This window comes from Oxyura jamaicensis, chromosome 15 (genome assembly GCF_011077185.1).
Source record: "Oxyura jamaicensis isolate SHBP4307 breed ruddy duck chromosome 15, BPBGC_Ojam_1.0, whole genome shotgun sequence".
NCBI classification, from domain to species: Eukaryota; Metazoa; Chordata; class Aves; order Anseriformes; family Anatidae; genus Oxyura; species Oxyura jamaicensis.
Genome location: NC_048907.1, coordinates 1,315,972 through 1,329,760, shown reverse-complemented (window position 1 = coordinate 1,329,760; position 13,789 = coordinate 1,315,972). Strand labels below are relative to the sequence as shown.

Sequence of the window (13,789 nt, the reverse complement as noted above, 5' to 3'; positions counted from 1 at the left end):
CGGCCCGGCCCCGCCGCCGCTCTGCGGGCGCTGCGGGCCGGGCGGAGCGGGGCGGAGGAGCGCGGCCATGGCGGCGGCCCCGGCGGGTAGGGGCGGGCAGGGGGCCGGGGGGCGCGGGCTGCACTACCGGGGCTGCGCTAACGGGGCTCTCCCCCTTCTCCCCACAGAGGCCGAGACCCGGCAGCGGCTGCTGCGCACCGTCAAGAAGGAGGTGGGTGCCGGGGGCACGTCCCGACGGGGCGCAGAAAGCACGAGGGTCCCTGTCCCGCGGGGGGTAGGGGGCTCCCGGGGGCCGGCTCGCCAAAGCCGGGCTGGGATGAGCCCTGCCATGGAGCTGAGGTGACCCGAAGGCCCTGCGGGGACGGCGAGAAGATGGGGAAGGTGCACACGTGTGGGCTCGTCCTGCGCGAAGCGGTGGTGGTGTGGGTCTGGTTCCTTCGCAGGCATCTGTAACCCGCTGTTGGCGTGTGCTGTCTGCTGTGCTGAGCTGCCTCCGGCTCTGCCAGTGCAGGGCTTGGTGTTGCAACGGGTCTGGTGTTAAGGCAGGGAGCCGGCAGCGCATCCCGGCACGGAGCTGGGAGCAGTGCGTGGCTGCAGGGGTGACAGGGGGGCCTGCAGGGCCGCCCCAACCAGCCGAGCCTTGTGGGACCCGCTGCAGGGGAACCCGGGCTCGCCCTGCCCCGTGCTGCAGCCGTGGATCATCCTGGAGCATCTCCTGCCTGTGCTCTGCCCCCGCAGGTCGGCCAGCTGTGATTTTGGAGGGTGTGATGTGTGGCATTTTGTTTCTGGTCTTGTGAGCATCTTGATACGTGCCTTACGGGTACAAGAAAGAGGAACGTCCCTGCTGGAAATGCTGCCCTGGGCAGGGTGAGCAAGACCTCTGGCCGGTGGGTTCGGGGAGGCTGACAGCACAGGGTTTGGCCATTCATCCAGACCACATCCACACCTTTAATCCTGTGCCGGGTGTGGCGGCGAGGAATACTACCTGTTGCCTTGACAACGGCTATTAAACCAGAGAAGAGGTATGGCATTTATTTAGCGTTGTAGATAAAGCTGACATCTCATTATTGTCGTCTGTCTGCGACTCCTCCTGAGCGGGGAGAGACAAAACAGCAGACTGTGCTTCGGCTGCCGCTGCAGGATCGGAGCTGAGGATTGCCCGTCGGCGTGCCAGTTAAACAGCTTGGCCGGTGGACGGGAGCTTCCTTCCGGAGGCTGCTGGGGCCTCTGCAGGCTGTCATTTACACGAGCATCTTCCGCACCGGCAGTCGGTCCTGGACTTCTCTCTCTCTCTGCTCTTTCTGCAGGGCTGTGTGCTTGAAGAAAGTGCAGCTTGTGCCTGGAGGAGGAGAGCTGAGGGTTGTGGCGTGCCCTTCTGATAATGTGGGGAAGCTGTCTGCTGGGGTGTTGTAGAATAGCCGTACTGTACGGGGGGGTGGTGAATGCAGGTGAAGGAGTGAGGGTATGGGAAAAGCCTTTCCGCCCTGATAAAATGCCACCAGCCCATGTGCAGTGGTTTCATGACATCGGTGTTTGACACAGGCTAATTCCTCTTCAGCAAGGGCAGCGCTGATGCAGAGCAGAGATGTTTCTCTGGCAGTCCCATCGCTCTGGGCTCTGCCTCGGGATGTCTGTGTGCTTGGTGGTTCTTTGCCCACGCAGGCAGCGGGTGGCTGCGCTCGCCCTGAGGTTTCTCCTGCCTCAGTGCCTGCTGGCTGTGTCCTTGGCCCAGCAGGATGGGGCTGTTTGCACACAGCTACACAGGTGCAGGCATTGCACGTCAGACCCACGCTCTGCGCTCTGTTAGGATTAAAAAAAAAAAAAAGAAATAAACCTGATCCTGTAAGTTATGTAGGTAATTATTTAGTGACATCCTTGAAACTGAGAGTTGATGGGGCATTCTGTTGCCAGTTCCCTGCTCAAAAGGCCTATTTTGCTTATTCTTTTTTTTTTTTTTTCCCTCTTCCAGACCGACTGCAGGTTAAGTCAGGAGCTTGTGCAGACTTTGGAGCAGGAGTAGAAATGGCCATCAGCAGAAATCTCCTCTTTTTTTTTTTTTTTTTTTTTTAACACCCCTGGAATTTTCACCTTTCACAAAACTCCATATTCTCGTTCCATTAGACCATGCCTTTTTGCAGGGCCTCAGCTGTGGCTTTTTGTGGCCTTGTGGGGTTCTCGCATGTAGGTGAGCTCCAGTGGACCTAGGAATGTCCATGGATCATACTGGGGAAGCCATACCACATCTGTCGTCCTAGTGCAATAGCTGAAGGCATAAAAATGCTGTGTAGACAAGGTCTGATTAGAAGAGATAGATAAACAGTAGATGGAAACTGTCCAAAGTACCACAATGAGCAAATGGACTTCAGTATTTGGTTGTTGCCATGGTTAATGCATTTTTATTTTTAAGAAGACCTGCTCTGCGGTGGATCTGTAGATTGAAGTGTGTTGGGCTGTCTCTGTCGTTGTCTTTTTTTTTTTTTTTTTTTTGGTCCATGTATTTATAATAAATCAAACAAATCTTGAAAGCTGCAAAATTGACTGTTTGTCAGCAGACTGTAAGGGAAGAAGTGGCAGTATGATTTTCTGAGGAATCCTGTTCCTTGTTATACCGGAAAAGAAACATAACCCAATCTCCCCTTCCTCTCTCCCTCTTTTTTTCTTTAGAGCCTTTATCAGATGGAATGAGGCTTATTTAAAAATCCAGACCCTGAAATATCCCAGGTTAAAAGAGGGATGGATTTTCAGCTAAAAAATATTCTTCTTCTTGCAACCCATCTCCCCCCCCCCCACCTTTTAAAAAAGAAGTTTCATTTTCAAGTCTTTTAAGAGAGTCTTCTGGTCGTCTTCTGAGTACCTCCAGGTTAATTGCACTGCCTACGAGGATAGGTGGGGAAGCAGGTGTTACCCGTGAAATACAGGCTGTTCTATGCCCTGCCTGGAAAATTAATTGCATGAAAAGCTGAATGGAACATGAGAGTAAACAGTTGTCTTGTTTATTCCTCTGTGAAAACTTAGTTTTTATTTAACTTGCCACTCAGCAAGTAGCGTTGAGTCTTTTAATAGCAAGTCACTGATGTGCCTTTTTTGCCTGTTCTTAGATTATTTTTTTAAAACAGTTGTTGACTGAGCACAGGCTGCTCGCTTGTTGATGCCCCGTGGTGTTCTGTCTGCATTGTCTGTGTTGGTTCTTGTTAGCAGCTTGAATGGGTGTTGCTCCGTAGCTGTTCACTAATTCTATCACATATCACAACCTCATCAGCCCCTCTTCCTTCCACCCTTCAGATCGGTGCCCCACGACACAGCCGTGCTTCGAGGCTGAGCAGTGCAGAGTGACCGGGGACAGCAGCGTCTCTGCAGCTCGGGTTTGTCCTGCCTGTGTGTGTCCGTGGGTCCTCAGTACCAGGCTGTGCCTGTCCACGCGAGCTACTTCGTTCTGGATTGGTAGAACACGGGAAATTAATTGAACGTTATTAGGATTTGAAAAATTAATGTTGATAGCTTTATATGTTCTCAAGGCCGAATTAAAAAAACAAGGCTTTGTGTAGCTGTCAGTGCTGGTAGGTGACATGAAGATGAGGATGATAAGCAGCAGCTTTGTAATGAAAGTCCCTGTTTGCAGAGGGACCTTCTGACGGCTCTCGAGCACCCCGGTCGGCCTTTTTCAAATGTTCCTATATCAAAAGTAAACAGAGGGCTTTAATGCAGCATTTCTTGATTGCCTGCATTGATCTTCTCTGAAAAAAAAGCATTACTAATCACCGGGGGCCATTTTCTCTCCTTTTGAAGATAAAAGTGCTCATGTCTCATCCTCCAAAACCCCCGGCTAGCTCTCTCGTACCCAGTACAAGTCTCACGCTGCTTTCCTTCTCCCTTCATCTTCCTCTGTCACGTTTGGGGAGGCGAGCTTGGTGTTCTGGGGAAGGCTCCTTCCTCCCCACCCGGCCTCTCTGTGCTGCCAAAATGTCATCCTCTCCTCCTCGCGGCGTCCTGGCGGTTGCCGTAGAAATACCTGCCTTGCACAGAGCCACGACTTCAGCGCAGGCCGGGGCTGCAAGTCCCACCTGGGGTCTTCAGGTTCCACTCGTAGAATCCCAAACCCTTGTCGGTGTAACTCAGCAACCGCGGGCTTTATGGGGTGATGGGCGCAGGACAAAACCACGGGGTGAAGCTGCAAGGTCAGGCACCGAGAACGGAGAAATGACTAAAGTTTCTCCCAAAATGTTGTGGCGTCTGTACTGGGCGCGTTGCAAATAGCGGTACCAGCAGTGCCAACAGATGGCGTGGAAATTTGCATTTGACAAGCACAACAGGAATAGAAATGGCTATAACGTGATCTTAAGCAGTCTTAAATTAGTGTTGCACATACGGGTTTCTGGCCAAAAGTCAATGCCCTATGAAGAGAACCTGGTGCAAAATGCCGTCTGTGAACACAGATCGCTGGGATCGTTCTTATTTCCCCCAGGACATGGTGTTGTAGCGTGGACCCTTCCATTTAATGTTTTTTTGATTTCTTTCCAGCAAACTGCCGGAGCGTTCTGATGTTTTACTTGCGTGCATCGATACCTTCCTCCCGCTGGCTCCTGCCGGGGAGGACACGAGGTGGCTCTGCACGGCTGGCCTGGAGGCCGCCCGTCACGGGGATGCTGCCCCAGCTGCAGCACGCCTCGTGCCTGAGTTAGTAGGTGATGATAAATAATTAAACGCGACTTTTAGAGAAGCCAAAGGTCTCAGCCAGTAGGGTTGCGATCGATGTCTCTGTGGCAGCACGGATACGGAGCTGCCAAAGAGCTTTTAGTGCCGGTGTGCGTAATGGTGATGGAGGCGTTAGCAGAGCACGGGGCTGTGCACCACGGGGCTGTGCACCACGGGGCTGTGCACCGCACGGCGATGGCCCCTGCATGGCCGGCTGCCATGGGGCAGGAGCTGAGCAGCTGCGTGTCTGCTGAGCACGCCAGGAGCAGTCCGCTGGGCCACCGGGTGGCTGTGAGAGCCCCTGGAGCCTCTGGGCTGAAATAGCACGTGTGCTCTGCAGCGGGCGTTATTTTAGCTGATGGGAGCACGGATAATTGGAATTATTTAGGAGGCAGCTAGTAGAGTCTTAGACAAATAAGTGGCAGAGCTGGGCTGCAACCTGTGATGGTGCTGGAAAAGTCTGTCTGGCACCTGCTTTCGGAATAATGAGGATGCTTGGGGCTGAAGAGATAGGGAAATGTATCTTGCAGCATCGAGTTTGACAATGCGAGTTTTAGAAAGAAGCCTGCTAAAACAAGGATGCTGTGTCTTTGTCAGCAGAAGCAACAAGACTGTCAGTAGGCAGACATTTCATTTTCAAATGAGAAGATGAATCTGGTTTGTGAGAGGTATCGGACTGGAAAGTTCTGCTGTAGAGCAGCTTTTTAGCTGCAGCACAGCCAGTGCAACTGACGGTACCATCTTTTTGTTCACCATCCCCAGTGCGCTTTGCTCCGCAGGGATTTTGATGGACACCAGGCTGACAGTGCCCGAGTCCACAAGTAGAGGACGTGGGGTTTTGCATGATATTTCTGTGTCCTAGAGTTGTTGTACAGGGATTCTTCACCCGCTTTGCCGTGCACGCTGAGCCACCTTTGGTACAAACCAAGCTAAGAGCCAGAGACAAAAATCAGCCATGCTCTGCCGGGAAACCGTACCCGGGTGACCCGGTGGCAAAGCCTGGCCGTGGGGCTGGCTGAGCTGCAACGTAAGCAAACTGTTTGTCCTTGCAAGCACAAGCATGCCTGTGATTGTGTTAATATTGCGTCTGTTTCGCTAAGTGCTCCCTTATCATTTTATAATACCTGAGAAGTGATAATGCTGCAGCACCGCATGGACAAGTCTTGCACGGTGTACGGGAAACTGTCTGCTGCAGAGCTTAACCAGAGCTTGTTCTTGGAAAGAGACCTTGATTCAGAGAAGCAATTAAAGAAGTGCTCGGATTATGTCAAGGATTTCCCACATGGACTTGTTGCATCAAAGCTAACAGGTAAAATGGGAGTTTTCAGTGCTGCCATTAACTTCCAAATGCATAATGAAAGCAGAACTTAGTCTGCGATGAGAATAAGAGGATACGAGCTCATAAAAGATATGAGAAGTGAACGTGCAAAAGCAAACCAGGTTTAAAGGCTCTATCATCAATGCGAGGTTCTCTTGGCTCCCCATTGAACAGGTAGAAGAGCAGATGGAACAAGTTCTTGGAAGAGAGGAGCTGCTGGTACGATTTTTTTGCAGTCTATTTGCATCTGGCTTACAGCAAACAGAGTTATGAGCGTGGACAAACATACGGGAGATAGCCTGCTTCACCAGGAGTGGCTTGATAAGCAGTGAAAGTCCTTGCAAAAAGCATGGCAGGGGAAATTGGGACTGTTAACGTTACGGAATAGGCTGCAGGACAGGTTGTAGGCTGGCTTCCCTGGAAAAATCTAGCGGGGTCAAAAGACGGAGTTATGAGCAAAGAGTGCCTTCGGCTGAGGAAAGCCAGGGTTCGTGGCTCGCTCCTGGTCTCTGCACCTTGGTGGGTATTTTAACTGCTGTCGTATTTAGCTTGCTCCAGCAGAGTAAATGGCAACTGAGACTGTGTACGGGCACGGGGAGAAGTCGCCTTTGGGGTGAAGCATAACCCTGGGAATTTTGTAGCAGAGACATCTCCCGTGTCCAGTGCTCCCCTCAGCGTCCTGTGCTTTTGGGTCCTGTTTGGGAGATGGGACGAGGAGGAGCAAATAACATTTGCCTTGTAATTCATGGCTGGGCAGCCGAGAGGGACTCGCTGGCTTGCTGTAAGTCAGCGGTTCGGGCAGGACTGCGGAGCCTGGCTGCTCTTCTGGGACCTCTGGGGCTGGGAGCGACGCTGTTGGGTTTGCGCGGCCGCCTCGCTGCGGGGTGTCTGTGCCCACGCGCTCAGGGCGAGGGATCGCCTCTCCTGGGCTTGGCTGGGAAGAGCATTTTGTTCTCGAGGAGTACTTCAGAGCGTTCCTCTGGAGTTTACCTACAGCTAAATTACTAGCTGCTGTTTTAATTTCCTTTCTAATAAAAGAAGAGTAAATATCTCATTTTCCGCAGTCTGCCTTTAGACGGAGAGTGGGCAGCTTCGTTCGCTGGGATTGTTCTGGCTACAATGTGAGGATTAGCATGAAAATGCCGGGATGCGGCGTGTTGAGAGGCAGCCCCAGTCCTCCCTGCACTGCCAGCCAAGCCTGGGCGAGCTGGCGCTCTGCAGCCTGGCAGCACCGCGGGTGCACTCCGCTGCCAGGGGAGGACGTGGGAGCGTGGTGGTGGGTCGCTGCTGGGGGGCTCGTGATCCCCAGGCTCTCAGCAGGAGACTGCTTTGGCATCGGCAGGCAACAGCCGCAGGAGAAGGGCAGGATTTGGGGGTTCTCTGGGGTGGGGTGGTGTCCTGCTCAGCCGTCCTCGGGGTGCCAGCCTTCTCTGCTTCGGGGTGAATGTAAGGTTTTGTGGTTTTGATGAGGCCCCATCTCTCTGTCCAGCCCCTAGCTATCCAGGCGTCATATTTATCACACGGCTGCTCTCATTCTGCTCCCTCCCTTCACACCAGGTGGGTGCCCTTGTTGCAGTGCCCTTCCCACTGCTTCTTTAAATATCTTTGATTTATGCTGTTTAGGGTGCTAACCTCAGTCAATACCATGTATTTTTTTTTTTCCTTTAATGGGTTATTTTCCACTGAGCTGCATCTCTTGAAGAGCATTTTCTGGGCCTTTCAAGTGCAGGATGGCTGTGCCGTGCTAGCGCCAAGGTGCCCGGCCAGAGCGGGAGCCCCGCCGCGCTGGTTGCTGCAGACAGATGGTCCCGGCTCCAGAGAAGCGGGGTGTGATTGCAGCACGGCACCGGGCAGCAAGGCGGCGGCTTGCACAAAGGGTGGCTGCCAAGCATTTGGATATACGGCTTTAATTTGAACCCGCTCCTCATGTTAATCACGAGCTGGTAACAAACTGTGTGCGTTGATTCCCAAGTGTGCCGTGTTGTTTGGTTTGGTTTGGTTTTCCCAGCCCTGCTCTTCCCAGCCTTCCTGCACACACCGAGGCATCCCCCCCCAGATTTAAAAGGTCCATAAACATTCACCATCCGCATCTCGGTGCCATCCCCTGCTGCATGCCCCTGACTCACTGCCAGCTCACCGGAGCAGCCGGGGACGCAGGTGGAGTCACCGCCAGTCCTGCTGCCTCCTGGGCTCAGCAGCAGCTCTGTTTGTGGCCCAGCACATCGGCGCGGAGCAGCACAGGGAGCTGACCTGTTTGTTTGACATGCGGACAGACGCTTCTGGCGTTAGATAGGACTATTTTCTTAATCCATATTCATAAAAGGCCTTCCTTTATTGAGCCATCGGTTGTGCATAACTGGCCTTGATTATATCTGCCAAAGGAGTTCAGTTCCCCAAACAATTCCATTAAAGGTCTCAGACATGCAAGGTTTGCGTGGCCAAGTCTTGACCTGCCGTTTTTTTCTCTTCTCTGTGCCTTTACAGAGAACATCTTGATAAGCAGAGCCTCTCCTACGCCCACGTCTCTGCACTGTGAGCCCTTTCCCCTGCGTTCTCTGAAACCAAAGAGAGAAAAGCAGGATGTTTGCGAGGCAGGGGAAGATGAGCTCTGGGCATGCTGGTAGCCCGGTGTTTGAAAGGCAGAACTGTTAGGAACGGAACATCTCAGGACCGAACTTTCAGCTGGGCTTTTGCTGATTTCAGCAGGATTAGGGAGGGCGATGGCTGAGGATGGAAGCCACCGCAGCTCTGAGCAGGATGAGCCCGGCTGTAGGAGGCGCAGCAGCCTGCTGCCCTGGCAGGTCTGACCTCCCTCCTGCCTCCTCACGCTCCTAATTTGCGTGGGTTAGCCTTTATTTTCTTTTCTGTGGCCACGCAGGTCGCGTTCCCGGTCGCACAGGGTGCCAGGAGATGGCTTTGGCACTGCCACAGTTGTCGGTCATTTGGAGCAGCTGTGTTCCTAATGAAACTTGTCAAAGCCCCACACAATGAAGGAACACGATACCATGAGAGCATTAAGTGAGGTTTGGGTAGCCTTGTTTAGATGCCTTTGATCTCAACAATGCTTGGTGCCTGCAGCTGGTTCTCTGCTCCTTGTTTTCCTCCTTTGAAGTTTCTCAAACCAAAGCGCCCTTCTGTCGTTACCCGGCTTGTTGAAATAGCCCGTGATGCGTGGCAAGCACGGATGCAGTGATTCTCCGGGAGAACTCTTGTGCTGCTGGAGGCGACAGAGAAGTCAGGAGCCGAGGAGGGTTCCTTGCAGCCGTGCTGGTGGCCTGGTCCCTGCCCAGCCCTGTGCCTCCTCCCTGTGCAGGCACCACCACGGGTCTCCTCGCTCTGGTCTGGGGGTGAAATCTCCCGGTTTCTCTAACTGGAGCTCTGTTCGACAGGTGAAGCAGATCATGGAGGAGGCGGTGACGAGGAAGTTCGTGCATGAGGACAGCAGCCACATCATCTCCTTCTGCGGTGAGTCTCCGGCGGCGGGATGCCGGCGTGACCTGGGGCTGCAGCACCCTCCTCGCGCGGGGTCTCCGGCCTCGTGGCCTGGCTGACTGGTCTGAGCGCTCCTGGGGGACGTCCTCGGTGGGAAGGTGGCTGGTGCCACAGGTCTGGCAGCACGGAGGTCTTCACTTTGTGCCCAAAAAGGGATGACACATGTCAGAAGGATGCTGGCAGTGCATACAGTCACTGATTAGAAATATTCTTGTTTTTTAAGCCCCTTGAGAATCAATTCAACAGAAAGTCTGTAAATCCAAATATTCCTTTGCTGTTGTGGAGTAGGAGTTTTTGGAAAGGAGGCTTCAGTCTGTCCGAATGCAGGAGCAGGGAGGGTAGAGGATGTTAAAGCACCTTAATGGGGTTTGTGGAAGATCTGCTCTGACACTGCGCTGCTCTGGGTCTTGTTTTCTGGCAGCTGTGCTTTTCACTTAACCTGCTTTTCCCACCTTTTTTTTTTCTCCTTCTCTGCTGGTGTGACAATTTTGTAAATGTGGAAGCGTTTCAGAATTAATTCATCGAAGTCTTGGCAAAGCCTTTGCTTCAAAACCTCCCTGAAGAGCAGCTGCCTTTTGCCAGCAATACGTGCTGGGTCGACTCTGCGCAGGGGCTGTGGAGTGGAGGCGCTGAGGACAGCGGGGGTCTCGGTGCCTCAGGGAAGGTGGGAGCAGGAGAGCAGCCTTGCTCCTGGTGCCCTGAGCCGTTCCTGGCTGCAGGGCTTGGTGTGTGCTGTGCTCTGCAGAGCTCAGCAGGGAGCACGGCCCCCAGCTCCCCTGGAGCAGCACTGGTGAGCTGGCTTGGTGGCGGTGCCCATGGCTTGGCGGCGGTGCCCAGAGCCCTCCCAGCAGCTGCTGTGCTCCAGAGAAGGTTTCTTGGGGCTGGACCAAGCCACAGAGCTGTGCTAATGGCCCAGTGCGTCAGCTCCCCACCTCCTCTGACGGAAGAAAACAAGGCTTGAGCTTCTGATAGGATCACTGCTGATCATCGGGGGACACTTTGCGATCGAGGCTGGCAAAATTAGGTTGTTTCTGGTGTTCTGGCCCTTCTGACGGGAAGGGGCCTCGGACACGGTTAGTGCCCCAGGTGAAGCAGCTCCTCGAGCACCATCAGGCGTTCGGTCTGCCGAGCGCTACCGGGCACGGAGTGCGCAGAAGTGGAGGAACCTGGCTGGTGGCTGGGGTGGGCGTGGACGAGTCCCGAACCTATGCAGACACCAATTAGTCAGTGCTGATAACAGGAGAAGCACCTCAGGCTATCAGATGGGTGAGTTTGTTGTGGTCCGGGGAGCCCCGGGTCTGGAACCAGCCCCTCTGCGCTGGGTGTGGGTGAGGAAACCTCTCAGCCTCTGGGAGGTGCAGGTAGGATGGGGATGGGGCCGGAGGGGGGGCTTCAAGCACACAAAGAGGCAGCATGAATCCAGCACCAGCAGCGCTGAGTGTTTACCCACTCACCCGCAGCTCGAGGGTGTGCTTTGGCAGGGTGCCTGCTGCCCTCCACCTGCCTCGTCTCCTCGCTGGCAGCTGCCCGAGCGATGGGTGCAGGCTTCGGGAGGCAGCAGGGAGACAGAGCAGGGAGGGTTCCCCCTGCCTGCGGGCTCAGGGCTGCTCACAAACCTTTCCTGCTTTTGGAAGGGAAGCGGTGTTAAAGGAGGGAGGCTGGCTGTGCCCTGACGTTGGGTCACCTGGGACCGGAGGGGACGTTTTGAGGTGCTGCTCCAGCCCCTTGCACAGCAACACTTTGAGGGGCAGACCGGGTTGCTCAGGGTCCACCGAGTTCTGACCATTTCTCAGGTAGAGATTCCGTTCCTCCCCACGGCTCTTGCTCAGGACAAACACCTCCACTTCAAAGGATGCCGAGGGAGCTGAAACCACCGCTCAGCACCAGCACCACGAGCCCTGGCTCCAGGTAAGGGGGGCAGCCTGTGCCCGTTGGGTGCCTGGTCGGCTTGCTGTGGCTGTCGCCTCCCCGCAGAGATGTTTGCGGAGCCGCAGTCAGCTGCGCTTCCAGCACGCCCGTGCTGGGGCCATGTGGCTGCTGCTGAGCAAATGCCGCAGGCAGCGTGCGGAGGGGGAGCAGCCCTCCTCCATTTCCAAATAGCTGAAGGGCAGCTTGCTAATTTGGAGGCTGGGAGGAAAATGACAGAAGCGATGACAGCTAGCTTTCGGAGGAGTTGCTCCGATAAGACTCGTGTAGTGCTGTCGCCACTGAGTAAGGCTGGAGCATCCACAGACATATGCACGAAAGAGAAAGAAGGGAGCTGTGAGGACTCCCTTTCTCTTTGGAGAGCAAAGAGGCTGCCTTCTTCCTTTTTTCCAAGGCTCCTGGATGAAATACATGCAGGCGCTTGTTTTAGGCCTATGTGCCTTTGTGCTCTGCCGACTGAACGGCATCGAAAGAGCAGAACAGACTTCAAGGTGTGACTCATTCTCTGCTTTTCTGTACAGCACGAGGCTTCGCAGCCCGGAATTATTTATAGCTTGCTGCGACACAGAGCTGAGGCATCCAGGCACGAAGGACTTGTTGGTTTCTTCTGGCTTCTTAATGATGCCACTGCTCTTTCACTGGCTTCTGGTCTCTACACCTAGTCTGCTGCTCTCTAATTTGGATGGTATGTGCACCTTCCTGAGTGCTGCAGCTCCCTGTGTGCCGGGTGAGCTTATAAATAACCGCTTCTGCTGACAAGCAGAGCGTGCTGCAAGCCTGGCTCTGGCTAGGCAGAGCTGCCCTTTTCTCTGGGGAGAGCTGCCTTCCTCGCCGAGCCCTCCTCATCCTCCCGCTGCTCTGCGTGGCCAGCGTACCGCAAACCCCTCCCGATGAAACCAGTGGGCTGGCAGGAAAGGGCAGCTGCCCCCGGCTGCTCCCATTTGCCCACGAGGGAAGGGCTGAAGCAGACCAACGCGAGCTGGCATCTGTCAGGTTCGCGCTGCCCTGGGAGGCTGACGGAGCACCCTCGGCAGGGCTGGGGGCCTGCCCGTGCCCGGGGCTGTTTGTCCACGTCAGTGCTAAGGTTGTATTAGTGCTCAGCCAGGTGGGCTGAATCGCGCCAGGCCAGAGCGTGCTCAGGATCTCAGAAACCTCTTTAGTCTCTTGCTGAGAAATAAAACTCCCACTTTGCCTGGGAGCAGCCGGACAGAGCCGCTGCACCATGTGCTCCCTGCTATGGGTTCTGCCTTTAGGGGTGGGCAGAGTGTCCGTCTGCAGTGCTGACAGTAAGTAGGTGATGAACGGGGCTCAAAAAATCGTAAGGTTAAGAAAGAACACACCGTTTCCCCTGGATTCAACGTGGACGAGGTGCTCTTAGTTTGTGTGCTCATGCTTCTGAGACCCCGGGACAGCACAGAGAGGTTTTCCTGTGTGCATCCGTGTGTAGCTTTGCCAGCAGTAGTGTCTGGAGAGGTTTGGGTATGGCGCTGAGGAGAGGTGCTGATGGCTGCTCCGTCCTGTGCTGGGAGGCTGTTCTTCGCTCCGGGTTTTCTCCCGGGTGCTGCTCCCTGGCTGACAGCAGCCTGTGGTGCATTGGCCGTGAGCAGAGCAATCCGCTGGGTTTCCTGGGCAGGCACGAGCGCTCTTCTCGCTTGCTGGACTTGGGGAGCAGAACTGACCACACATCAAGCCCGTGGTGTAAAGTAGGCTCTGTTCCAGGGGCTACAGGGCAGCCTGGACCCTGGCTCTTGCCTGGGTGGCTTCTCACTGCTCTTGCTTGTGTCCAGGGCTGCCATCTCCTGCATGTGGCACCCCGGGGGCTGGCAGAGGGGCGCCTGGTTCACTCTGGCTCCTTGCTGGGCAGCAGGGGCAGGGAAACCTCGCCCGCCTGCCCGGAGCTTCTGGCCTGACTTTTCTCTGCTGTTCCAGCGTGGGTGCGAGGCACGGAGGGGCTTTGTGGGCTTGTTGCCTTGCAGCCCTCCTGTTACCACATGCAGCTGGCAGAAAACTGGTCCTTGGTAAGTTGGTGACGGGTGGCAGAGCAGATTTGGCAGCTGATGGCTTGGCAGAGCTGCTGCGTTCTTTGGCCACGTCCAACAGCCGTGGCACCCAGCTGCACGGGGTGAGTGTCAGAGCCTGGCCAGGCTGGTGTCTGCTGTGGACACTGTGCGGAGAGCTGGGAACAGCTCCTTGAGAATGGGGAGATCCTGGGAAACACAAACTGGAGACGGGGGGTGGTGGTGCACTGCCCAGCAAGGCAGAGAGCTGCCACGGGCAGCGCGGCTCTGCAGAGACCTCGCCCTCGGTTCAGGCTCGGGGGAGAGGGAGGACTTCTGCCCAGGTGCTGCTGTGATTTGCCTG

The 13,789-nt window shown here is 55.0% G+C and overlaps 1 protein-coding gene across 7 annotated transcripts in view; it reads left to right on the top strand.

The window, feature by feature from the left end:
* Positions 1-32: 32 nt before the first annotated feature.
* SGSM1 (small G protein signaling modulator 1) overlaps positions 33-13,789 on the top strand; it is a 35,287-nt gene continuing 21,530 nt past the window's right edge. For all 7 annotated transcript variants that reach the window (XM_035340676.1, XM_035340678.1, XM_035340675.1 and 4 more), the window contains exons 1-3: positions 33-86; positions 168-211; positions 9,400-9,475. In XM_035340676.1, coding sequence (XP_035196567.1) covers positions 68-86; positions 168-211; positions 9,400-9,475 — 139 coding nt within the window. In that variant the 5' untranslated portion in view covers positions 33-67. The remainder of the gene's footprint in view (positions 87-167; positions 212-9,399; positions 9,476-13,789) is intronic.